Below are 26,745 nucleotides of genomic sequence, written 5' to 3'. Positions count from 1 at the left end.
GATATCACATATTGGTTGAATCAATCCTCCTGGTGTTGCAATGCCCAAATATTCTAACTCAACTTCACACTGTCTCTGTATTGCACCAATAGAGTAGCCAATGTGTTAAAGACCTATACTTGAATCCAGTGAAAATGGTCAGTCACAAAATATTTGTTTGCCTTTATTTCAGAAACAATCCATTTTAATACAACCAAATTCAATCTCATCACCTATGCATCTTTCATGTGACCTTACAGTAAATGGCCCTCAAGCAAAGTAAGAGGAAATGCTGCTATAATTGTGTAAATAACCCATCTTCTCACTTACCTGTCACCACTGAATACTAGTTGTAAATACTCAAATTGAATCAAATTAATGCAATTATGATTATTGTAGCAATACATCTTTGGGTGTAGTAATAACCACGTGTCTCAAAGTCAAAGTAGAACGTACCTATCAACCTGGGAAGTCAAGGTTCAGGGTAAAAGTATTGAAATATTATTAGAACAGAACATGGGTCCTAACGAAGGCACTCAAAGAAGTGCAGAGGAAGAAGAGAGGTGTATATGCATTCTAAGGAAGTGATGTGTGAGCAAATAGAATCAAAGAGGAAGTAGATACAGTATATGACAGATACTTACACAGTTTGACTGTGTTGTTTCGACTTATACCCCTGCTGTACACTTACCTGCACATTGACATTCTTTCATCACTGTCATGTGGTCTATGACAAACAAACTTAAATGCCAAACAAACGTAAACAGAGGTTGTTTGTTCTAGCTGCTGGGTTAGCACTATTATAGCAGGTCTGTCATAATAGTAGACACTGCCCTAGAGAAGGTGTTTTCTTTGGACTGATATTCCACAGCCAGTAATGATTAGAGGACTCTGGCTGGCTAAACCACTGGGGAGATATTATATTTTTCCAAGTAAAATCCTCTTTCCCCTGCCTTTCACTTTATTGAGGCTCAATACAAAATCCTGTAATGCGTTTTGGTTTGCATTGGTCATTGCATAAGGCTTTGGCTGACTTGTAAGTGTGAATGCTCACTTAGGAGCGGCAGGAAGAAAAAAAAAACATTTTCTGATAATTCATTTGATCATCGCTATCATCACCATCACAACCATAGAGTCTTCATTTTACACTGGTAACCGACCTCTCCAATGAATCACAGTCTACCTATGACACAAGACAGCCACGCCGATGATGCCGAGCCATCGTTCATGGCTACTACAGGTCACACCTGACTGAGAGTCAATGCCAGTAGAGGGCGCCCAGAGATAACCAAATCTCTCTCAACTCTACTGAAGCCGTTTCAAGGTAAAGTTACATGGCCCGCATTTACCAAGTGTCTCAGAGTAGGAGTGCTGATCTAGCATAAGGTGGTCTCTGTCCATAATAATCTCATTCATTATGATATAAAAGGCAAAACTGAACCTCTATCAGCACTCCTACTCTGAGAGGCTTAATAAATACGGGCCCTATTAGGGACAGAAACACAGGTCCTAGTCCTCCCCAGTAGCCATACATACCCAGTGTACAGCTGTGGCCATTCATTCCAGCCACATCTTTGTTTTGTCACTTAGTCCACTCTGGACACTGCTTTATCAATCAGCATGTTTAGCGGCTGGCTGGACACATGGGACGGGAGGCCACATTCTCAGGTGGTGGTGCACATGCACACCGCAGACACAGAGGTCCTTGCTCTGCTCATGTTTAAAATGACTAACCTACTATGTTATTGCAAGCAATAACATATGTAGCTACATCAGTAGCGTACAGCAGTTTCACAGGGGCCCCTGCAAGGTATACGTTTTTTTGGGGGAAACGGCTATCTTCCTGCAATTCTACACATTTTGCCATGGGGTAAAGAGAAAAATGTACAGTTTTATAGCTAATCTCATGCTATTTTACACATTTTGCAATGAGGTTGAGAGAATTTAGCATTTTTAAAGCTCATTTCCTGTAATTATACACATATTTCCATGGGGCAGAGAGAATGCAGGATGTGTGGTACGCCAGTGAGCTACATCCCGTGCATCAAATGTGATGACACTGCCTGTGTACTCTGTGGTGAGACTGAGGCAATATCCAATAAAGGTGAACTTCCTGTTATTAGGCAGGCAAGGATATAACCAGAATGTGCCTCCTTTGTTGGAAAGCAGCCTTACTCGTGGAGAGGAGGTATTGGGCTGCTTACTGAGGTATGAATCCACTTTCTTTGGGGAGGACTGCTCCATTGACCCTACAGACATTTCTGTCCCCAGCTGCCATTAGGCAGAAGTCAGGACAGGACATAGGTTAGTCAAAGGAGTTGGCTGAATGTGACAGAACTAATAAGAGTCCACTCTGGACTGTCTCTGTCCAGCTGTTGGCACACATTTCCTCTGCTACTGGCTTGTTGTTGACAACCATGAGTGCTCTGCCTGGCTGCTGCTAGTCCCTTCCTGAGGCATTCAATTTTGGTATAGACTATGAATAATATATTTAATAATAGAGGGGCCCCAAAAAATCATAAAGTAGGCCTACTAAAGCGTTATCTCGTTCACCATGACACTTCTGCCAATGGTCAATTAGGCTAGAGAGGTGAATCGAAGTTTTAGAGCTACCAGGCAGTAGGCCTACAGTATAATCATTTTCAGGGCTAGGCTATTTGTTAATTCCAACTATTGTCAGGATTGAAATTGCATTTACCATTTATCGCTTGAGTTAAATAAAAATACTTAAAAGTATATTCGGTGACTCTGAATCACATTTTATCCTGATACCAGATTCGATTGACGCAACCCTTTACACTATGAAGATGAATGAATTCTGCCAATGACAATATAAAAAAAAACGTTTTGTGAAACCTCTAAAAACGTAAATGCCATCAAAATACTAATCCGTAGCATATACGAGGTCGATAGTGTCCAAAGGGGTGGGGGGCTACATCCGCTAACGGGGTGGGGGGCTACATCCGATAGCTGGAGGAACGACTTTGACCGCGACGCACAAGGTACAGAGTCACTGGTGAAGCAGCCAGTCCAGCTTTGAGCTGCCCCGCTCCATAAATCGCACTTAAATCCACCCTGGCGGTGGACAGAGTCCAGGAAAACTGGAAGAAAAATTTGGATTTTAACGGGCAGAGAACCATCATATAAAATCTTCACAAGACTCGCCGCAATTCAGCGCTAGATTTGCACTAGTGTTGGACAGCTGCAGCTGACTTCAACTTCTTTGTCAGGTTCCGTAAATAATTGTCAACAAACTTGGACCCGATATTTATTTAACCGTCTTCCGTTGCTCTGGGCTCATCTGCACATTTGCAAGATGAATTCATTTATTCTGTTAACATTATGCGTGTTATACACAGCAGTTCAGTAAATGACTGACATATTAAGATTAAAGTCACTATGCGTGCTTTGTGAGCTGGCTTCTGTGCAGTGACACCAACATGTCACTTACCATAAAGCTGGTTGTTAGGAAATTATTTTCTATCCGCACGTCCTGATATGGAAATGTGAATACAACTGGGACACGCCCGCAAGCAATAATAGGCTACCCAAGCTTTTTAGAAATCCTGGCAACAGTGCAATACTTCTCTGATCCCCCTCCTGGGATTGTGGTCTATTCAAACAGAACTGTTGAGAAGACTTGTAGTGTGGCAATCAAAAGGACAACCATTCGAACAGCTGCAACACCTCTGGCAACTCGAGGGAACCTTGTTTTCTGGAAGCGATACTGGCGGAGTTGATGAATGTCACTGTCTTTATTGGTGACCTCGCCATAGCAAATGTAATATTTGTTCCTCTTAAAATGTACAGTATTTCAGAGGGACTCCTTGGAAGGTGACCAACATAAACTATTCTTAACAACTTGAAGCGCGTTTTTGTACCCAGTGGCACAGTGGACACTTGGACAAGGTATCCATTTCCTTGTCCGGGGTTTAGGCAAGCCAAGAGTAGGCTATGGCATCCTCATGGGAAAACTGGATTTGGTTACTCTGGAGACGGACTTTAGTTCCCTCTCTCCTCGTGCTTTGGGTCACCTGTCTCGGGACACACGGAGGAGAGGATGACGCTTTTAATGCAGAGGTAATTGGATCATCTTCCCTGAAACTGTCAATGTTCAGAAAGTTCCCTGTGTTACAACAATGCTGTAGTGTTTATACAAAAACGAGTTTTAATGTATCATACTATGCTGCAAAACACATACAAATTATAAAAAAGCTCTCACCAAATCTCAGTTAACTTTTGCTGACATTGCTATACATTGCTATTTGACTGCCCATCTTTCAAAAGAGATGGTCGCGCATAACCTTGACAACCTTGCGCCCAAAATAACAATTGGTCCGGAAATAACAATTATGTATTATTTTCTGCAAGAAAACCAAAATATTTGTTTGGTCAAGTTTGTTCCAGTCTTGAAACAAAAAAGTCAGATCACTATTATAAATGTTGCTTATTCACAAGGCATTCATGTGTGCAAATTGGGCACTTTTACACACACATTTTGAACTTAATGACCCAGCTCATTCTGTCTGAGGAACTCAATCCAGCACACCAAGCTGCATATCCTGCTCATGACTAGCTGTTCCAATATTAACAGGACTATCCCTTGTGCCCTGCCAACAGGGTCCTCCTGGGCTGGAACCTCTCCCCAAAAAGGCCATGCTGCTAGCCAAACTACACAAATCTTACTCATTCACTGACACACTGACACACTCTTGCAGTCAGCACCATATGTGGAAAGCTGCTTTTCTTAGAGGATCTCTGGGTCAGGTTAAGTAATCCCACTGTTATAACCACATTCTGTAAGCACATATCCATAGTATTGGTCCAGCACTTTACCTTCCAACAGTTAGGGTTGTTTTGCTTTCTTGAAATACTACAACAGTACCTGAAAAGATATCTGCATCACGGACTGAGCCATGCTCATCTCACTAGTTTCCCCCTGCTTTGGACATAAAGTATGAATCAACTGAATGATTCAATGTTGGGGGGAATAGGCAAATGCTTTCAGGGTTCATTTCCAGACCGTCACTCTTTCTGTCTTCAGCAGCAGGCAGTGCTGATTCCCAACCTGCTCCAGATAGGTGAGAGTGAGCTGAGATGTAGGCTAATGTTTGGGGCGGAGATAGGTGAGAGGGAGCTGAGATGTAGACTAATGTTTGGGGCGGAGATAGGTGAGAGGGAGCTGAGATGTAGGCTAATGTTTGGGGCGGAGATAGGTGAGAGGGAGCTGAGATGTAGGCTAATGTTTGGGGCGGAGAGCTTAGCAATAAACGTGTGTCAGAGGGAATAAAATGTAGCAACAAATGTGTAGAGACGAATAAACCCCTCTAGTTTTCCTTTACAACACACCAACTGAATGTGGAGGGACAGTTTCAACCCAGCGGAGCAGTATTGAATGTTTGTAATACCCTTTCTCCTTTGTTATTGTATAGGTCTGTGTTTTTGTGGACTTTGTCCCAGCTGCACCCACTTTACCATGCTGTGTTGACTTTAGTGTTTAGCCGCTCCCGTCAGGTCAAGGCTTAATGAAGGGGTCAGTTATGCACACGTTGTTTCTTTCTCTCTCATGGGCCGCTGCAGTTGAGGTCGGTTGTTGCGTTGTGACGATCAAAAATGTTAAGCCACTTTGAAGTCATAGTATTAAAATGTACCCACGTGAGGCAGTCTGAACCACCACAATCTGCCTGGATCCTTTGCCAACACACGTGTATACACATTTCTCCCACCTGTGGGGCCTGTGGCCGATTTAACAGATATACCGTAGCACCTTTGTGCTAGCTGGAAGGTTCCGGTGCAGTAAGAGATCAGGAGTTGTTCTCCTGCATCATCATGGATGGGAAACGCAGTTTTTCTTTTTTTCAGACAGGCCAGATGAGGTCTACTTTTTATTGTCCCAACTTTCACAATGGACTTACCACTGCCAAATACATATAATTTGTTTTAATGTGATTTTATGTGACACTAGACTCTCAGAGCCCTAGTAACCATGCCGATGGTGTTCTCACATGAAATGATGTGGCTGCCACCAGACCAGTGTGGCCGTGTTGTGGTGGTGCAGTGTGGGACTGGGTAAGTCTCTGGGGTGTTAGGCTGTGTGTGGTGAGGCCACAGTGGTCCACAGCCTCTCACTGTTGGCCTGGCTCTCAGTAGAATATACAGCTGATGTGAGAAAAGGAGATGCACTGTTAGAACAAGGTATATTACCAATATTATAATGTAATAATAGCATTATAATACTATAATATGGCATATTTAGGAGAGACAATGTAAATGTAAGACAAACCCATAAAGGTGTATAAAACATTCTTGTCACATAATAAATCATCCACTAATGAATGTAGTACAGACTCTTAGATTGAAACACTGTGCTGAGGAAAATCCAATATTGTCATTAGTCAATATGGGTCGGGCCAATGTGTGCCACTGCATTCTTACCTGAGTTTTGGTTGAGTGCACTCTGAGTGAGGCAGATTGGTGACTGACTCGACTGAAGGATTACGACGAGGCCTGAGGCTCATATACAGGTTGTTACTGCTGACCCGGCAGCCATTGTTTACCAGACAAAAAGACTGGGGGGCCTTTCTTGTCCCAACGTGCCACATCCTGGCTGAGTATTAGCATTGTAATGTTTAGGTGGTAATGGGGTCTTTAATTGTCGTCAGGGAGACCTGTTGACTGAGGGATTGTTTGAAAGAAGAAGGGGTGGAGACTGACGAGAACAGACAGCCTGTTAGTCAACGCCTACCTGCCAACGTCTGTCCTCAAGGTGTGGGCTGGTGTTCACCTGAGAATTTCAAGTTTCGCTAAACTGTTACACTTAGCCTATAGCTGATATTCTCTCTCCATTCAATTCAATATAAAGTGATTCATCGGCATGCAGGAGTAATATGCATATGAGCTCAGCTGAGATCTGTCTTGCATGGATTCCCTCCTTTTGCATTTTTACTGAACTTTCTCACTGACACTATGGTCATCAGCTCCCTCCCTGCACCTACAGCTTGACCTATCAGAAGAGGCTGGACTCCTACACTGTGTGATGAACAGACATGGAGTGGGAGTGTTTGAGAGTGATAAATGATAGAGAGAGGGAGAGAAAGAAAGTGTGAACTAGGCGGCTTGCTCAGCTGTACTGCATGTGATGGGTAAGTGTGACGGCTGTTTTCCAAATGGGACACAAACAGAGGAGAGACATTTAGGCCTGCAGGACTCCCAGGCAGCTGAGGAGCAACAATGAGAGCTCTTGTCTGGAGAGGACTGTTTCTGACTGAAAAGAGGGAGCGAGAGGGAGAAAGAGAGACCAGCATAGAGAAGAGGTGGAGAGGGGCTAGGGTTGATTAAGTCTGCAGAACACAGGAGGCCGACTATATTGCTTCCTGAAACCCTATCTTTATCCCCAGTTTAACCCTTAACGTTGGCAGAGCCAGCCTCACTCTATTTCTGCTTATCCATGGAATCTGCAGCATGCCTACTCTCTGTATTCCAACCAGTTCCTTTGTGTTCCCTTGAGGTTGCCCGTCGCCATGGGCACAGCGAGCTTTCATCGCCATGGCGAGAGGTAATGAGTAGCGATGAGAACGGGAAATTCCATTAACCTCTAATGGTGACTGTCTTCCCTCCGGATCTCTCTCTCTCAGTTTTTTCTCTCTGGATCTCTCTTTCTTTCTCTCTCTCTCTGTTTCCATCTCTGTTTCCATCTCTCTCTCTCTCTCTCTCTCTCTCTCTCTCTCTCTCTCTCTCTCTCTCTCTCTCTCTCTCTCTCTCTCTCTCTCTCTCTCTCTCTCTCTCTCTCTCTCTTTCTTCTCTCACTTTCTCTCTGTCTGTTTCCATCTGTCTCTCTCTCTGTCTGTTTCCATCTCTGTTTCTCTCTCACACAAGACACTCCCTTACAGAGGAGGACATTGCCGGTGTGTGTTTTTTATTTCCTCCCCTTGTCTCTCTCTCCTTCCTTATTCTCTCTCTCTGCTGGAGGTTAGGACCAAAGGATGGCAGGCTACCAAGTCCAGGGAATAAAAGCATTCTCCATTTGTTAGTGTCTTGGCTGACATTGTGTGGGACACAGACACACACATGCACACACACACACACACACACACACACACACACACACACACACACACACACACACACACACACACACACACACACACACCGAGTGAGGCTCGTTTTACAATTCCTTGTGAATTGCTGGATTCAGGGGGCCTTTTGGAGCTGAAGGAGCTGCTGACAGGGTGGCTGATTGGACTAAAGGAAGTCCAGCACTTCACTCCCCCCTGGAACCATAGCCGTGCTTTGTATTCATTACAGATGATTCTTAAAGGGTAGGGTACAGATTGAAGCATTTTACTTTTTAAAGGGTGCTTTCATATATCTATAATGTGGTGTAGCCTATTTCTCTGGTTCCAACGCCCTTCAATAAATACCATCCCGAACGATGTCAGAGAGAATAGAAACCTGGTTGTTGTGTATTTTACAAGCTGGGATCATATATTTTCCGTCTTGTATGAACACACCCCTTCACCTCCTACACCCTCCAGATCCCCAGACTCAGACTGTGTGAAGGGGCCCTTATCTGGAAGATAAGGTGGATCCCACCTTAACCAACTATAAACTAGCCATTCTCCGCTTCCACCCATATACAATGAAAATATAGGGAAAGTATCTGCCTGAATTTGTATGAAAGACAGAAAAATATAGAATGAGGGAAGCAAAAAGAGCCGGCCAGTAGGGGGTTGAGAATGTGACAGGAAAGAGAGAGGAAGTTGATATCAGAGAGAGAAGGAAGGGGACGAAAGTAGAAGAGGCTGGAGAGAGTGCAGAGGAAGAGCAGAGAGAGTGTCTCTCTTCAAGGCTCTCTCGTCAGCCGTGTTTCCAGAAGCAGCAGCAGCAGCATGGGATCTGGGAGCTCCAGTTGGTGCCCTGGAGAAAGAGGGGTTTACATTCAGCCTGTGCCCAGAAACAGGGCCGGCTATTCAGTCCTGGTCCACAGCAGAGGGAGGGGACCACAAAGACCAGTGTCTTCTATAAGCGGGGGGGTTGGAAGGGGGAGGTCATGCCAGCCAGAAACCAGAGGGAGCCCCAGCTACCCAGGCCTGGTTCTTAGCTAGAAGTGAAGTGGGCATTATAGCACTTCTCCCCCTCCTCTCTGCTCAGTCCAGTGCCCACATGGTAGGGATATGTCCACTTCTAATCACCCCCCCCCCCCCCCCCCACACACCTGGTAATTCACAAATGTACTGCTCTGGGAGGAGGTGTGTCTTTAAGAGTTTCTCATGATGTCCATGGTTGCTTGTGTGACAGGGTCAGAGATTGTTACTATTCTTGTGTAAATCATGTGGCCGCTTCGCAGACTCAGTCACACAAGGCAGGCTTACAAATATCAGAGGAGTGACATCAACAAAAGTGTGGCCATTCACATCTCCTTCCATGTGGCGTCTAAAGATTTTTCTAACAGATGGAAGTGGTGCAGAATGATTCAAGGCAGAGAGATAAAACATCTCACTGGATGTTCAATGGCTCTTTTGAAGATCAGGAAATGTATGCCACGTGTTGTCCGTGTCTTTTTTCTTCAGTGAAAATATTGATTTATTGCTTTTTCCTCACTGGTTCATACGCTGGGATTTATCATCTCTCAGACACAAACTGCTGTCAACGAAATGGTGTCTCGGCACAGCTGTGTGTAATCAAACTCAGAGATGCATAAAGTTAACCCGCTGTGTTAACCCTGCTCTCAATCACTAGTCCTGGTATTGCCTCCATATTGGTTACAGCAGGCAGGGCGATGATTCAGCAACCACAGTATAGGGTTAATTGTGCTTATTACAGTATATGTGTGGGGGGTCTTCTTATGTAATTAGCACTAATTACATAATTAAAGATCAGTAGCCTCCTATACAGTAGCGTGGGCTTCAGAGAAAAGCCAACCCTGCCTCTCCTTATCCTTCACCTCCCAGGCATATCCCATCCGCTGAGGGTTGAGGGGTGGTCGTTTTCGTGCGCCTGGTTAGTTCCTGATCGCTCTCTTTCACGATGGTTTAGCTGATAGAGTTCCTCGCCCACCCTGTTGAGTGTCTCCATCTGTAGATCTATCTGCCGTGACGCTCTGGCACAGCCTGTGGTGGTATTATATATCCCTTTAACAGGTGGAACGGTCAATCTGAAGTCTGTGATTGTATCAGGTCTCTCCCTTCATGTCTTCCTCCCCCACACGGCAGTTACGCTGTTCTGAATGCCTATTAAGCTGCGTTTAGACAGGCAGCCCAATTCTGATCTTTTTTTTCACTAATTGGCCTTTTGACTAATCAGACCAGCTCTGAAAAACAACTGATGTGATTAGAATTAGAATTGGGCTGCATGTGTAAACGCGTCCTTAGCAGTGTACACTCTGAATAGTGTTAAGTCTCTCTCTCTCTCTCTCTCTCTCTCTCTCTCTCTCTCTCTCTCTCTCTCTCTCTCTCCCTCTCTCTCTCTCTCTCTCTCTCTCTCTCTCTCTCTCTCTCTCTCTCTCTCTCTCTCTCTCTCTCTCTCTCTCTCTCTCTCTCTCTCTCTCTCTCTCTCTCTTTCAGTCATGGCTGCGGATGTATGGCTACCTGCCTCAGGCCAGCAGACAGATGTCCACCATGCGGTCAGCTCACATCCTTTCCAATGCCGTCAGCGACATGCAGCGCTTCTACGGCCTGCAGGTCACCGGCGCGATGGACCACGGCACGGTGACGTATGTCACACTTCCTTCCCTGTTGTGCTCTGTCGTTACTCCCATTACTGCCATCCTAATGCTCCGGAACCAGACCTCTCTCTCTCTCTCTCTGATGCCTATGGGGTCCAATCATGTTAATGGTTCACTTCCTAGTTTGTAATGGATCTGTGCAGTATGAGGGAGATGGAAGGATTTGAGCTTTGGAGTGATAAGTTAATAGGAGTGTGAGGTTGTCTGGTCTGGGGTGAAGATAGCAAAACCCCAACAGGGAGCAATGTCTTCCTATCTTTAGGGGCGGCCTATCTTGAACCCACAGATCAGTTACTGCACATAAAACACATTAACTGTTCTATGGTACAGCACCTGGGCTGGTATCATGGGCAGTGTATCTCATAAAACCTCAGTGTGACACTGTATAGAGGAGTGGGGAGTGTAACCCTGATGTACCCTCCTAGAGCCATGCGGAGGCCGCGCTGTGGAGTCCCAGACAAGTTTGGGGGTCAGATCAAGACCAACGTTCGGCGCAAACGTTATGCACTCACTGGCCACAAATGGAACAAGAGCCACCTCACCTACAGGTAAATAACAGGATTTACTTCATCTTGGTCAATCTTCATCTATAACCAAATTCCAAATGAGTTTTCATTTGGATTCCTCCTCTTCCCTTGCAGTATACAGAACTACACACCAAAGATCGGGGAGTACAACTCGTATGAGGCCATCCGTAGGGCCTTCAAGGTGTGGCAGAAGGTGACCCCTCTGACCTTCGATGAGATCCCCTACCAGGAGATCAAATATGGCCGCAGGAAGGAGCCTGACATCATGATCTTCTTTGCCTCGGGTTTCCATGGAGACAGCTCACCCTTCGATGGCGAGGGCGGGTTCCTGGCCCACGCCTACTTCCCTGGTCCTGGTATGGGCGGTGATACTCACTTTGACTCTGATGAGCCGTGGACCATCGGCAATGGGAACTTGCAAGGTAGGTGATGGATGTGGATGGACACCGGTCTCTTTAGCGCTACACCAGAACCATTACATCTTGTACATTCTTCTGAATTAAACGCAACGTCCCTGCTTTCCTCTCTCCTCATCTACTTCAGCTGGTCTTTCCCTACCTTCCACTTGTTCGACCATAGTTGCCATGACAAACCACATCATCACTCATTGGTTGACTTTTTTTGCAGTTTTACTCCTCCATTACCTCCATTAAACTTCAAAGTTAGATGGATGACGTCATACTTTTCCTTACAACTCCCACCGGCTCCCAAAGCCGTGTTTTAAGGAATGGTAGTATTACTTTTTTTCTAAATCCGACCTTTTTTATACTTTCAATCATTAACCAAAGGTTCTTGGTGAGTGACTGAGGGTTTTTCCTGCCTTGTGGAGGCGAAGGCTGTCATTTCCTGAGCCAGTCAGAGCAGAGGCAGATGGCAGACGATTGGTAATGCTTGGTGAGGTCAGGAGAGTAGGAGGTGTTACTAAACAGATCACAGAGAATTCTAAATGCCACAGCGAGGGTGTTGAGGTAATTCCACAGTGGGAGACCGGTTTTTGAGTTGACCCTGTCTTTAACAAAGCTGCAAGTATATTCATTAGGCTCATAGACAGGGATATGTGCTGCTGTGTTCATTTTAGTGAGGAGGAAGAGAGATACGTTTGCTCTTCTGTGAGCCACATGGTTGTCAGGGTTACCTTACAGAGCCTTCTTTCTTCCCCTCTCTCTCTCTCTCCCGTTCTTTCTCTGTATCCTGTCGTATATTTTTAGAGTCACATGGATGTGCTGATTCCTGGATGTGCTGATTCCTGGACACATGGATGTGCTGATGTGCTGAAAAGTTGGAAGGGGAGGGGCGGGGAGGGGAGGGGAGCATGAAGCTGACAAAAGGAGGAATGCTGAACATCTCAACTTCCTCAGATGACAGAAGCCATGACATAATGTAGTACCACACGATGCTGTCTGTCAGTATAATAGAGCGATCCCTACAGTTACCTCACCAACCACCCTCAGCCTTCATTTCAGACAAGATGGCCCACAGATCAGGTCAAAGGTCAATTAAAACTGGAAAGGAAAAATGTGTCATTCGCTGGGAAAGTATCATGCTAAAACTTAGAACCAACTTCAAAGGTGAACCTATAGGATACAGTAGGTCAATTCAATTCAAGGCAATTTTTTGGTGAGTGTCCACAGGATGTTCTTTGTGGAGGGCGGTTGAAGTGGCGGTCACTATGTTGCAGTGACAATGCGTCACTGTCAGTCTGTCTGGTACAGCAGCAGGCTTTGATTGGGGTACAAGGAGTGCGTGTCTTGATGCTTATCAAAAGACGTTAGACCAACCACTTTATCTACAGAGAGCACCATTAAAAACCCTCAACAAGCACATTTTTGTCCATTGACTTCATAATCCCAATGGGAGGATCTTACTGTCTGAACATATAGACTACTGCCCCACCACCATGTAGTCTCAGTTAGAATGAGGTAACTGCGTTCCTCACTTGGCCAGCTCTGGGGACCAATAACCAGGATCAAAATGGGAAAACCCCTTGACTTCCCCCCCAACCCCAGCCCCACCTCCAACCCAAGGCCCAGCTCCAATCCAAGCCCTAGCTCCAACCCAATCCCCAGCTCCAACCCCAGGTCCAGCTCCAACCCACCCCCAGCTCCAACCCACCCCCAGCTCCAACCCAATCCCCAGCTCCAACCCACCCCCAGCTCCAACCCACCCCCAGCTCCAACCCACCCCCAGCTCCAACCCAATCCCCAGCTCCAACCCAATCCCCAGCTCCAACCCCAGGTCCAGCTCCAACCCAATCCCCAACTCCAACCCCAGGTCCAGCTCTAACCCAATCCCCAACTCCAGCCCTATCCCCAACTCCAGCCCCAGGTCAGGTCCAACCCAATCCCCAGCTCCAACCCCAGGTCCAGCTCCAACCCACTCCCAGCTCCAACCCACCCCCAGCTCCAACCCAATCCCCAGCTCCAACCCAATCCCCAGCTTCAACCCAATCCCCAGCTCCAACCCCAGGTCCAGCTCCAACCCAATCCCCAACTCCAACCCCAGGTCCAGCTCCAACCCAATCCCCAACTCCAGCCCAATCCCCAACTCCAGCCCCAGGTCCAACCCAATCCCCAGCTCCAACCCCAGGTCCAGCTCCAACCCACCCCCAGCTCCAACCCACCCCCAGCTCCAACCCAATCCCCAGCTCCAACCCAATCCCCAGCTCCAACCCCAGGTCCAGCCCCAACCCCTCCCCAGCTCCAACCCACCCCCAGCTCCAACCCAATCCCCAACTCCAGCCCCAGGTCCAACCCTAGCGCCAGCTCCAACCTAAGCTCAAGCCCCAACCCCAGCCCTGAGCTTTCTATTTTAGACACATTCTTTTGGAAGCTATGTACAGTACATGTCTGTCTTTCATTCAGTTACTTAAGTCTACACTACTAGCTTGTCATGTTTCCAGTGCCTTTTGTAGCATTAATTAATGAAGTGTTCTGGCTCCTGAATCAACACACGGTTAGTTAGAGGATGAATAAAGACACATTGTGTGAGATGCTGCCTGAATGGCCTGTTCCGCTCGTTGTCTGCCATTCCCCCCTTGAGTAACCCGTCTAACTCTGTTAACACTTCCTGCTTGTGGTCACAGCTCAAGTGTCAGTGGTATTACACAAGGGGACTTTTCACTTTACTCACTGTCTATTTTAGGTTTAGTCGTGACGAGGTGTATGCTTCTTAAGTGCCTTGAGTATTGTAATGACTATCCTCCTCTCTCTCTCTCTCTCTCTCTCTCTCTCTCTCTCTCTCTCTCTCTCTCTCTCTCTCTCTCTCTCTCTCTCTCTCTCTCTCTCTCTCTCTCTCGCTCTGTCTCTCTCTCGCTCTGTCTCTTTCTATATTCTATATCTCTCTCTCTTCTCTCTCAGGTAATGATCTGTTCCTTGTTGCGGTACATGAGCTGGGCCATGCCCTGGGCCTGGAACACTCCAACAACCCAATGGCCATCATGGCTCCTTTCTACCAGTGGATGGAAACGGATGACTTTCAACTGCCCGAGGATGACCTCAGAGGAATACAACAGATATATGGTGAGTTGGCCCTCCATAACAAAACTACTGGTGTATGGACCTGAAAATGTTGACTGTAAGAGCTTTGGTTTTCAGTGTTTTAGTCTGTTTGGGCACTGCAGTATAACTGTATAAGAGTGGGGGGTTCCAGCCCAGGGCACCCCTGTGATTAGAACCCTGATTGGAGTTGGAGTAGTCGGAGGTCTATGTTTCCACTCTACATTCCTCCTTCCCACAGCATGCTCTAAGTGGAAAATCAGCCTACTGACTCACATATCCACTTATCTAGCTTGGGCAAAGCCAGGACACAGCTACCAATTATGAGATCAGTTGGAGGACAAATCTCTGAGCCCTTGATTTCCTTTTAGGATTTTGGAGTGGAGAGTAGCCTCTAACTGCTTTTCTTTAATGTGTTTATCACTTTATCTTCTGCAGGTCAGCCAGACGGTACACCCACCCAGGCTCTTCCCACTGTCACTCCTCGCCGGCCAGCCCAGCCAGACCCCAAACCCCCCAACTCTCCACCCAACTCTCCCCCCAAGTCACCCCCTAACTCTCCACCCAACTCTCCCCCCAAGTCACCCCCCAACTCTCCACCCAACTCTCCCCCCAAGTCACCACCCAACTCTCCTCCCAACACTCCGCCCAGATCTCCCCCTAACTCTCCCCCCAACGCCCCACCCCGGAAGCCAGACAATCCCCGCACGACTGACCGCCCGGACCACTACGGCCCAAACATCTGTGAAGGAAACTTCGACGCGGTCACCATGCTCAGGGGAGAGATGTTTGTGTTCAAGGTGAGGACCTCAGTCTGCCCCCACACACACACATGAGATGAGTTGATTCAGTCTCAGTGCTGCTGCTAGGGACTGATGCTCTTGGATGGGTACATGACCTACCTACTGTCACTAGCTGGCTACCACCCGGTTACTTTGCCATGCACCTTAGAGGCTGCTGCCCTATGTACATACTGATGTCTTGGAATACGGGTCACTTTGATAATGATTACATACTGTTTAATCCACTTCATATGTTTATACTGTATTCTAGTCAAGGCCTATCCTATTTAACTACTGCTGTACATGTACTATTCTTCAGATATACTACATATTCTATCCATATATTGTCTATATGATCTATACATCCCGTCACATATATATACAGTATATATATTTATACTCCAGACTCCGACATTGCTTGTCCTAATATTTCTATATTTCTTAATTCCATTCTTTAACTTTTTAGATTTGTGTGTGTTATTGTGTATTGTTGGATATTACTGCACTGTTGGAGCTAGGCACACAAGAATCTCGCTACAGCCGCAATAGCATCTGCTAAATATGTGACCAATAAAATGTGATTAGATTTGATCTAGCAGGTAATTTGATCAAAGGCTGCTCGTTTTGCAGCCAGTGGGCGTGATAACCATGATGCTGTCTGTCTGTGTCTCTCACTAGTGCAGTAAAAGCTGCTATCCCCTAGGTTAGGAGCATCTGGAGAGCCTTATGGGAAGGTGGATCAGGGCCTGGGTTCAATTGGGCCCTAAGCAAGCTGTAAAACCCCAGAGCCGTTCTATTTTATGACATGGAGCCCCGTAAAGAGGAGAGGAGCAGCACTCTCTAGGTCTCAGATGTGCCTTAACAACTGCAGGACCAACCAGTCCAGGGCTGCGGAGATGGCTCTCGTTTGAACCATTTGTTAGGCCATTTGCCAACAGCTGGAGAGAATTTCACTGTTTATGCTTCAGTTGATGTGGTCAACACTTCTCTTTTGTATGAAAAGAGCCGGTGCTTGACTTGGGCAGGAGCTCGCCGGAGCTGAGTACCTGCACCTAAAATGTTCTACTGCTTGAGCTCCTGCCCTACTTATAGAATATTAGCTCAAAAGTACTGTAGAGCTCCTGCACCTACATGTAAATATAAACAATACCCAAAATGAGTGCTGGCACCAATTTCAGTCCCTGTCAAGCACTTTCACTCTACTGCACTTGGAGTTGGATGTCTCTTTTTTCCACAAACTGCCATTTGCCATGACTTCAGTTATCTGTCTCTCTCACCAACTGTCTCTGTGGGAGAGGGCGGAGGAGGTGTACGCTACAGGCAGCATAGAGTTGAAGGGGTGTGCGATATGAGAGCAGGGGGAAAAGAGTCATCTTTGACTGTGCTGTGCTCTTTTGTCATCAGGCTTTATTTTGAAGTACACATGCATTAGCTTACGATCGACTGTAACGTCACAAAGCCATCTCCTGCTAATGCCCTCAGCCTATTTTAGGAAAGGTACCATCAAGCCCAGACTGTCTCTGACATTGAGTAATGTTCATAGTAAATAATATCTGGTCAGTTCTCTTTTCTCTTGTCGCCAGTGAGGCTCCACAGTCAGTACATTTGACTAGTGGGGGTGGGCTTTTTTCAGAATCGTAATTACACTTCTGTCATCCTCTTCTCTTCCTGCCTCTCCGTGTTCACAGAAGATTGGAGTAGATTGGATGCAGGGCAGGTCTGCTTTAAGTTATGTTCTGTTCACTAACAGGCTGCGCTCCCCGCTTCAAGGACAAAGACAAGAGCTGCTGCCAGGAAGATGCAACTCTTAGCTTTTACCATTAATGCTGACAGCCAATGCTATTAACTTACCACTAATGAATGAGCGTGCAGATCTGTGAGGTCATTTTTGGAAAGCACTCCTAGGCCTACACTGAGAGGGCGATTTCCCTCTTGTACCGTTTCAGACATGTTTTGTGCTGACTTAAAACAAACAGAACAGCTCAAGCAGTTTAACTACTTTATATAAGTCCAACTCGTAAAACACTCCTCATGCAACATGCAGCAAGCCCAGACCAGTTCCTACAGTAATTGGACATGCGATCTGCTCAGTGCTGTGGTCGTGGGTATTAATAGCCTTCAAGCATTAGTTATTTCATTGTCCGTTCTGGCAGGCTTGTCATGTAATGCAGGCATTCGGATGCACTTGGGATCCCGACCACCCAGCAGCAGGCTTCTCCTGAACCCCAAACGCTGCTGGAACAGAGCCTGTGTTGAAGTCAGGTGACAGAGAGAGTACGGGCTAGCAGCTGTTTCCCTCACTTTTTAAATGGAACTTTAATGTGCCATCTCCTTCTATAGACGGGACCCTACCCTCTCTTTTAGACACCGCAGAGTGTGCCATGGTGGTGAAATAAAAAGGGGGGAGTGTGTGGCGTGGAGAAGGGTAGGGGGGTTAGTGGATGTAGAGGAGGGGGGCTGGGTGTTAGAACAGACGGTTTCATTTTAGAGGCCCTTGGCTGCGTTCCTGGGTCTGGTTTAGATATTAGACAGGTCTGAAGTCATCTCAAGGTCTGGGCCTGAGCCAAAGAGATGGAGGGAATGTGATGGTCAAGCTCGGACGCCCACCGCACCATGTGACTAGGGACTTACTGAGGACACACTGACAGAGAGAGAGCGAGAGAGAGAGAGTGAGTGTGTGTGTGCATGTGTGCGGGGATGTTTATGTAGTGTATGTGTACGTTATTTAAGTATTTCTCCTATTGATTGATCCAAACTGTTGAACGTGGCTGTGAAGACTTCCTCCTCCAGGCAATGTGCTGAACAGGCTCTGATAGAGAGGGGATGTTCAGGAACTATCGTGCACATGGCCCATCATGTTTGGCACTCTCTGTTCCTCTCTCCCATATGGCTCTACAATTTATGGATTGCATGATGGTACTAAACTGCTGATACTCAGTGCTGGGTCCATATCTGGCGTGCAGGCAGCAGCTCCCAGCTAGGTCTGGAGCTCCAGAGAGCCATGTCACAGGCAGCCAGGGTCACAGGTTAGAGGTCATGCTGAGCATTAGAGCTCCAGTGGATGTGCCATCTAACGGCTCTCCCTGCTCTTTTTCTGACAGGGTCGCTGGTTCTGGAGGGTGCGGAGGAACAGGGTCCTGGACAACTACCCAATGCCCATTGGTCACTTCTGGAGGGGACTGCCTGGGGACATCGATGCAGCCTACGAGAGACACGATGGGAAATTTGTCTTCTTTAAAGGTTTTTGTACTCTCCTAATCATTGTACCTCACGTGCACGCACATGTAAGACTATAGGCAGGCGCGCAGGCAGGCGCACAAGCGCACGCACACGTGCACACGCAGTCAGTCATTGTTGTTTTTGAAATGAGGGTTAAACAGAAGAGAAATAGTTCAACTCAAAGGACCGGAACTGTGTTTGTTTATGTGTTGAAGTTGCAGCAATCACAAAACAACTGGACGCTTTGGTTACACTGTAATGTTGCTGATCCTAAAATAGATTCACAAACATTGTTTCAGTCCTCTGTGTGTGTAGTGTGTGTATTTTCTTTTCACGCTAGTGTGCCTTGGAGCCGAAACCTAAAGCTGTTAGTATTTTCCACATTACAATTTAATTACAGTTGAGTAGTGAGTAAACATGGCTAATTCCACATTAACACTTATTTTTGCAGACAATAAGTGTTCCTTGATCTCCACATTCACTTTAGCTTGGAGCCCCAAATGTATTGTAACCTCGGATAGCATATTATGGACAAACGGTCTTTGATAGAAGAGATGATGTTTCTGTCTAAATGGAAAAGATAATGACATCGTCAAGTTAAAATGGGAGAACTGGAGATCCCTAGAGTTTTGTGCTAAAATGCAATCGGATTGGGCTAGACATGAGATCTCCATGGTGGCAGTGAATGCTCATTGGCTCGAGCTGTAATCCTCCCCAGACCTCCTCATTCGGTCACAACTGCCTCTTTCCTCCCTGCACCGTTGCCATAGAAACCGTCCCATGCCCACTAACATTTAGGTTTTAACTTTCATTTTGATCATTTTCCCTCATTACATTGGCATAAAAAGAGCTTTCGCTGCTATAAGGTTTTCTCCCAGACCTCATTGCAGCTTTCTATTGATTTCCCCCCCACCTCCTCCCCAATTGTTAAACCACACATGTAATAATATCCTTAGGAGAACCAACACAATATGATTTGTCAGTAGAGGTTATTATAGATCCCCCTGGCATCTCTTTGTTCCATGAATTTTGTAACCAGAAACAGTGAAAGACAGATGGAGGTAGTGAAACTGCTTTTTGGGGAGACATTTGAGCTGTAGTTCTTTAAGACAGCTGGCTCGCCCTAAAGAAAGTCTCCAGGGCAAATGATGTCATTGGCAAGGCCTACTGAAATTTGGATGACAGCCATAGGAAAGAAACTAAGGGACCAAAAAGTTGGCCTGCCACATCTGGCAGATGTGAGTGAGAGAGTTGCATCAGCCGTTGGTTTCCAGATGCTGACTGCAAAGGTTTTGTTTTCAATGTAGAACTGGGCCAGGAGAATAGAAAGCAGGGCATGCGGATGGTGCCTCTGTGTCTAACATACTGTAAAACAATAATAAAAAAAACGACTCGCCATGTCCTCAACATTTCCACTCGAACCACTTCAAATGCATTATATCTAACCAAAGCTGTGCATAAATGCAATTTCACTCTCTATAATGTCCGTTATTGGCGCATGCTAGCCAGTGAATAAACAAGACTGTAATGTAATGGCAGGTTAACAGTTTCCATAGCGATCTCCAGGTTGATGAGTGGTAGTTGTTGGAAAGGGAAATTCCCTATGCATTGCTCCACAAAGGACCATTAACCATGAATGCCTTTCTCCTTCCCTCCTGAATTATTATGTCCCACTCAATATCTGTCCTCCCTTTTCTGTCATCTCCTTGATGTATATGTTCCCCCACATCACTGTACTTCTCCTCTCCTCCCCCTCCTCTCCTCCACCTGTAGGGAATAAGTACTGGTTGTTCAGGGAGGCAAACCTGGAGCCTGGTTACCCCCAGGAGCTGACAGACTACGGCAGGGACATCCCCTATGACAAGATAGAGACAGCCATCTGGTGGGAACCATCAGGTTTCACATACTTCTTCAAAGGAGACTGGTAAGGAAGGGACTCTCCTAGTTATCTGTTAATTGTTGCCCTTTTTTTGACAGATGGGAGTTTCCATCATGTATTCACTACTGTAAATTGTCTTCTATTGTTTTGGCTTTGGAATATGTTTTTGCACAATTACGATTGTATAATCTCTTGGCATGTAAGGATGTGGCGTCACTCTTTTGTGCTGACTGCTTTGGCTTAGAAGACACATACACCCTGAGTTCTATATGAATGCCTGATTTAACATAAGCGCTGTATAGGGGTTTAACATACTGTTATTCTCTCCCTCTCGTCTCTAGGTACTGGCGCTTTAACGAACAGTCCCGTGCAGTCGACAAGGACTACCCCAAGCCAATCAGTGTGTGGGGCTCTGCGGTCCCGTCCTCTCCCAAGGGGGCTTTCCTCAGCGATGATGGAGGTGAGAGAGGCGAGAGGGTGGCCAGGAAAATGCCAGTAATGAACACTCTGAACAAAGGAGAAGGGCGGGTCTGGTCAATAAGAGAGAGAGGGGGCTTCGTGTAGGCAATATGGGCTGAATAGGGAAAAAAGTGACATCTTGAAAGGATGAAGAAAAATACGTTTTTTGGGGCTGTCTTTCTTTTCCCCAGAGCTGTACTGTATTTACAGTCTCACTCAATGCCGTGGATAAGTATTTGATTATCATAACAGTGTATTTAGTACTTAACATCCTGCCCCTGTCTTCCCCTCACAGCTTATACGTATTTCTACAAGGGATCCAAGTACTGGAAGTTTGACAACCACCGGATGAAGAGTGAGCCGGGCTACCCTAAATCCATCCTGAGGGACTTCATGGGCTGCAGTGTGGACCTGGACCCAGACAGAGACGGGGACACCGACGCAGGCCGCAAGGTCCCCGACGTGGATCGCCCGCCCTTCAACCCTGATGCAGGTCGGGACAAAGACAAGGAGAAGGACAAGGACAAGGAGCGGGACAAGGATCGAGACCGCACCAACGATGTAGACTATACGGACGAGAGAGAAGAGGAGACCAACGAGGTGGACGTGGTGCTGAAGATCGACGAGAGCGAGACGCGCACTATGAACATCATCATGGTGACAGTACCCCTGGTCCTGGTGCTGTGCATCCTGGGACTGATCTACGCCATCATCAACACACTGAAGAGGAAAGGAGCTCCCAAACTGCTGGTCCACTGCAAACGATCCATGCAGGACTGGGTGTGACCTCTGACCCACTTAATAACCCCCCCCACCTGAATCCTATCCTCATTCCTCTATCTTCTCATCCAAAACATGGTAGTAGAGACATAAGTGCAAATACACACACACATATGCACACACACACTCACACACACAGCAAACATAAACACACTCCTAACTCGTCCCCCTCCCATGGTGCTCTCCCCAATGACTTGTCTGTAGTCTATTTATATCAGAACGTTTGCACATTGTTTTTTGTTTTTGTTTGGTTCATGTTGTGTGTGAGTCTTTTTTTCTAAACCAGGAAGTGTCTGCATTATTCTCTCTCTCTCCGCCCCGTTACAGGGTTTTCTCTGAGATAACTTCCATCTGGTTCTTGGATTAACCTTTGAAAGGGAAACAGAGACAAAACAGAGCGATAGAGAGAGACTGCAGCGCAGAATGAAGGGAGTGAAGGAGGTTTGATTCTGTGAAAAGCAGAGAGCCCCCCCCCTCCCACTCCTCCTCCCTCCCTCCCATCTCCTCCCTCACTCAGGACTCCTTCAGCTGAAGCAGACCTACTGCAGGTCAGGTATCAACAGGAGAGAGAACAGTGTAAACAGTGTCACTTTTGAACTGCAACTCACCCAATGCCTTCTATTACTACACCTTCCATGTTGAACAGCCACTAACTGAACTTTTGGTTTTCTCATCTGTTTTTAATTCAAGGGCACCATGGATGATATTTGAAATGTTGTCCATACTTTGTAGACAACTTTCACAAACGTTTGGGTTATTCAACCAAACATGGTCTCGTGGTGCCTTTTTCATTTCGAACCTTGTTTCGGTCCTATTAAACCGTGGCAATGAGAGTTTGAGTTGTTATGATAGGGAAGGGTTGGAAAAGAAAGGTGCTTCTTTCCCCAAAAATGTAAGACAAAGGCAATTCACTGTGAAAGGACTTTATTTGGGACTTGGGGGAGCAGTTGAGGTACCGAGGTAGGAGAGAGATGTGGTATTGAATGAATATCCACTGGGCAAAAACTGGTTGAATCAATGTTGTTTCCACGTCATTCAATGTGATGATGTTGAAACAACGTGGAAAACTGATTGGATTTGCAAAAAGTCATCAAAGTAAAGGAATCTAATTTTCTAATTTTCCCACCAAACTTTTAACCTAAATCCAATCCAGCTAGCACATTGGGAACGAAGCCATACGTTTTTTAAACGTTCTGAGAATGGAAGTGAACATTTTGCCTGTTCTGGGAACGTTCATTTTTAGGTTGCTGGGAGGTTGTGAGAACATTTTACTATGGTTCCCTGAAAGTTTTCCTGTGAGGTTTTATAAATGTTCTGAAAATGGAAATGATAGGTTATTTGAAGGTAATTAAATAAACTTCTGGGAATAATACTTTTAATACCACTGCTAGCTTAGGTTAACTGTTTTGAACTCCAAGCACAGATAGGACACATGTTAATTCATCTTCTTAGGAACTTATGATCTTCTGCTCTCTATCCATGGAATTAGTCCATTGATGCCGAGAACGGAGTGTATATGTTTTTAAATAACATTCTTAGAACGTTCTTTGAACGTTACTAATGTTTTCTTGTGGTTTTTATGGAACCTTTTCTTAATGTTTCTGAGAACATGACTTTAAATAGAACCATGAGAAAACCTGTAGAAAAAAAGTCCTTCAGAATTACCGAAATTCCCACAGAAGAACTTTGTTTCGTAACGTTCTCCGATCGTTCTGAGAACATGGCTTTAAATAGAACCATGAGGAAACCTATAGGTAATTTTATGATGCAGTACTGAAATTCCAACCTAAGAAACATATGGTTCTCAGAACGTTGTGTGCTAGCTGGGTACCCTGCACCATTCCCAGAACATTGTGAGAAGGTTTTATGCAAAATAACCAAAGGACAACCACGCTCTCACCAAGCTCTAAGAAACATATGATTCTCAGAACATTATGTGCTAGCTGGGAATGACATGCTGAAATGTTTTGTTGATATCATGTTGAATTGAAGTTAGTTGACAACTCAACCAAAATTAAATCAAAACTAGAGTTTGAAATAACGTCTGTGCCCAGTGGGTAAGAGATTGACTAATGCTTTTAATCTGAGAAATATTTGGAACAAATGATACTTCAGCCTCCACTGAAATGTATTAATAAATATAATTCAAGTAATGCACCACACAATGAGCCCTCTCTCTGTAATACCCTCTCCCCTAGATTTAAATAGATTGGAGGGCCTCTCTCTCTCTCTCTCTCGCTGAGCTTGTTCTAGAGAGTTAGTCCTCTGAACATATAGCTAATCCTCTCATTTAAAAACAGCAGGTGTTTTAAAATATTGTTCACCCCCAGCCTCGAGTCTTAAGCTTTCTCTGTACCAAAGCAGGCTTCTTTTCATTTTCTGAGAGGTCCAAACAGAGAGACAGGCTTTACCAGAGAGGGAGAAGGGGAACAAGAGAGGGCGTGAGAGGCTAGAGAGGCTAGAGATCTACTAACAGAGTTCAAAGACAGAAACATTATCTGTTAAGTATTTGGGAAGGCTTACGGTCTGTTCCTGGATTGTGTTACCCAGATGTTGGTGATTGTTGGAAGGGGTTGGGAATTCTGCAGGGCAGGCTGAGTGAGAGACCAGAGGTCCCTTCCTACAGCTGAGTAAGGCAGTAGGGGGAGTGAGGGAGAGGAGCTCACTGGGGACTCTTATTGGCACTGTGTCATACTGTATGACCCACATTCACTAGCTCCAGAGAAGGAACTGTGGAGTCTATTCTGATACCAAAGGGAAATAGTAGCACGCAGTGTATGTGACTTCTTTATTTCTCACATTGTTATGTATTCCCTATGCTCTTCTCTTCGACCACTAAGGCCCATGTACAGTACGCATACGTCTAGTAGATTTGCTAGCAGCCCTCTAAAGATACTGAGAAAGGACTTGCTGTAAAGTAGAGATAAGTCATTTTATACTCATATACCTGACAGGTTTCACTGTTTACCATCTGTCAAACAGTAGTTGTGATGAGCATGTCTGTCTGAGGCATTGACGGGGGTGGGGGGGGGGGGGTGTACAGAGGATGCGGGAGATGCTCCCATAATACCACTGAGATGGCGGATGGCCAGTTAAAAGGGCTATTATAAATATTCTTGACAGCGGAGAGGAATCACAGTCATGAGACGTCCTGCGTGTGTCAGTGATGGATCCCGCTCGATGGGGTTGCTAGGAGACCGCCTCCATCCCATTGCCCTCTCATTGTGCTGCGAGGTTGAGAGGGGAGTTAATCAGAGGTAAAAGCCTTCCCTCTTCTCCCCCCTGCCTCCCCCACCCATCCCCATCCACCCACCCATCCTGTCCAAATCAATGGAGAACTCACCATCAGCAGGCCTAGAAGGTATCTGGACACACTCAAAAAATGCTCACTCATTGTCTGAGACACAGTCCATGCCTTACTCACTCTCTCTTTATCTGGGATAGCTAGTATCTTTGTGCCTGTATGGAGTAGACTATCTCTGCGAGTCCCAGACCGTAGTGGCCTGTGTGGCTGTTTGTGTTCCTAGTACGTCTATTTCTTAGTGTGGATTTATTTTCCAACTGTTTCTCGGTGTGTCTGAGACGTCTCCCCAATAAGACACTGTAGTCCCCAACGATGCCTGCCTAAGAACTAGCTCAAGCAGATGCAACGGAAATGTGGGAAATTTCACAAAGGAACTGCCTGCTTTAAGTCAACTAGAGCCTTTATAAGAGCACTCTGGGATTGAGTCCAAGACTGCTTGGTTTTGTCGAACTTTTTTTTTTCTCATGAGAATTGTTTTGGAACACGAAAGCAATGCAAAATACAGCAATGAAAAATACAGTTATGAACAGTTTTGAAAAGTAGTTATGAAATATTATGTCAGGGAATGATTGAGGTATCAACACTCTGTGTGCATGTGTTTTGTGTGAGTGTGTATATTTTCGAGTGCTATTACTCTGTAGTCTCCTTATAGCCTTATAGTATCACTACTTCCTCTCTCTCTGTTGAACACCACTCTACTCTTCTGCGCTGGTCTGGTCTTCTCTGAAGCCCGTCTAGGCCCTGCCTTGGCCCCAGGGGGACTGTAACAATGGGCTCTCTCACAAAGTGCAGCATTGTCCTCCATGCTGTCATTGCTCCAGCCCAGAAGGAAAGCAGGCTCAGCCCTAGGCCAGGATCAGGAAGCTTCCTTTCTTCCTTCCTTCATCCCACAATCCCACTCTCTCCCAACCCTACAGCTCTGTCATGGTCAGGGAGAGAGCAGAGCAGCCAAGGCAGTCTGATGTTTTATATCCAAGATAGAGAGGAACACAGGAGACTATGTTCATTCTATATATTCCGTTAGTTGTTGTTTGTGGCCAGTGCATTTCACAGGCATCCTGTACAGTTGCTTCATATCATGTCTCACAGTTAACCACTAGCTTGACAAAATTGTTTTGTTATTCATTGCAAACAACAACCACACAGGATGCCAAACTGATCTTTGTAGAGAGAAAGAGAGATATGTTAGAAAGATGACATGGAAGACATGTCAACAGAAAGGGGTTCAGTTTGATCCTTGCTTTCGATTTCTCAATCCTCTGTTAGATGTTTGTCAGATCCAGAGGTTGGTGGGAAGATGATCGATGCGCTTCGATTGAGTCTCGATGCCTCAGCCCCAGACACACTCAGTGGGTGTGCATCCCTATCCCAGAGTGCATCTCACCTTACTCACTCAGCAGAGCCTGATCAACTGAAACCACATGCTATTAACTCTCAACTGACTTACGGTAGACTGCTCCTCCCAGATCCTTGGAAAACCAGGCAACTAAAAGCCTACCGGGCTATGGCAGCGCAGCGTTACATCTCACAAATGTTTTAACAACTTTACTGAAATGTTGTGTGAAAGTTACTACCCGGGTAATGCTTCAGTGAGTTCGT

The 26,745-nt window shown here is 45.9% G+C and overlaps 1 protein-coding gene across 1 annotated transcript; it reads left to right on the top strand.

The window, feature by feature from the left end:
- Positions 1–2,994: 2,994 nt before the first annotated feature.
- Positions 2,995–22,075, top strand: LOC120025349 (matrix metalloproteinase-15-like). Its single transcript, XM_038969887.1, has 10 exons — positions 2,995–4,059; positions 10,542–10,690; positions 11,128–11,250; positions 11,344–11,651; positions 14,586–14,747; positions 15,162–15,523; positions 18,607–18,745; positions 20,498–20,648; positions 20,945–21,063; positions 21,358–22,075. Exons 1-10 carry the CDS (start codon positions 3,934–3,936, stop codon positions 21,846–21,848), a joined length of 2,130 nt encoding a protein of 709 aa, XP_038825815.1. The 5' UTR covers positions 2,995–3,933; the 3' UTR covers positions 21,849–22,075.
- The last annotated feature ends 4,670 nt before the right edge of the window (positions 22,076–26,745 follow it).

The sequence above is a fragment of the Salvelinus namaycush genome, chromosome 30 (assembly GCF_016432855.1).
Source record: "Salvelinus namaycush isolate Seneca chromosome 30, SaNama_1.0, whole genome shotgun sequence".
NCBI lineage: Eukaryota > Metazoa > Chordata > Actinopteri > Salmoniformes > Salmonidae > Salvelinus > Salvelinus namaycush.
The sequence above is the reverse complement of the archived record's forward strand: the minus strand, read 5'-3'. Positions and strand labels throughout refer to the sequence as shown.

Excerpts from the sequence above, each read along its gene's own strand:
- LOC120025349 (XM_038969887.1), top strand. The coding sequence starts at position 3,934 with ATGGCATCCTCATGGGAAAACTGGATTTGGTTACTCTGGAGACGGACT. Across the intron at positions 11,251-11,343 it reads AAGAGCCACCTCACCTACAG|TATACAGAACTACACACCAA; the intron begins GTAAATAACAGG and ends CTTCCCTTGCAG. Across the intron at positions 14,748-15,161 it reads AGGAATACAACAGATATATG|GTCAGCCAGACGGTACACCC; the intron begins GTGAGTTGGCCC and ends TATCTTCTGCAG.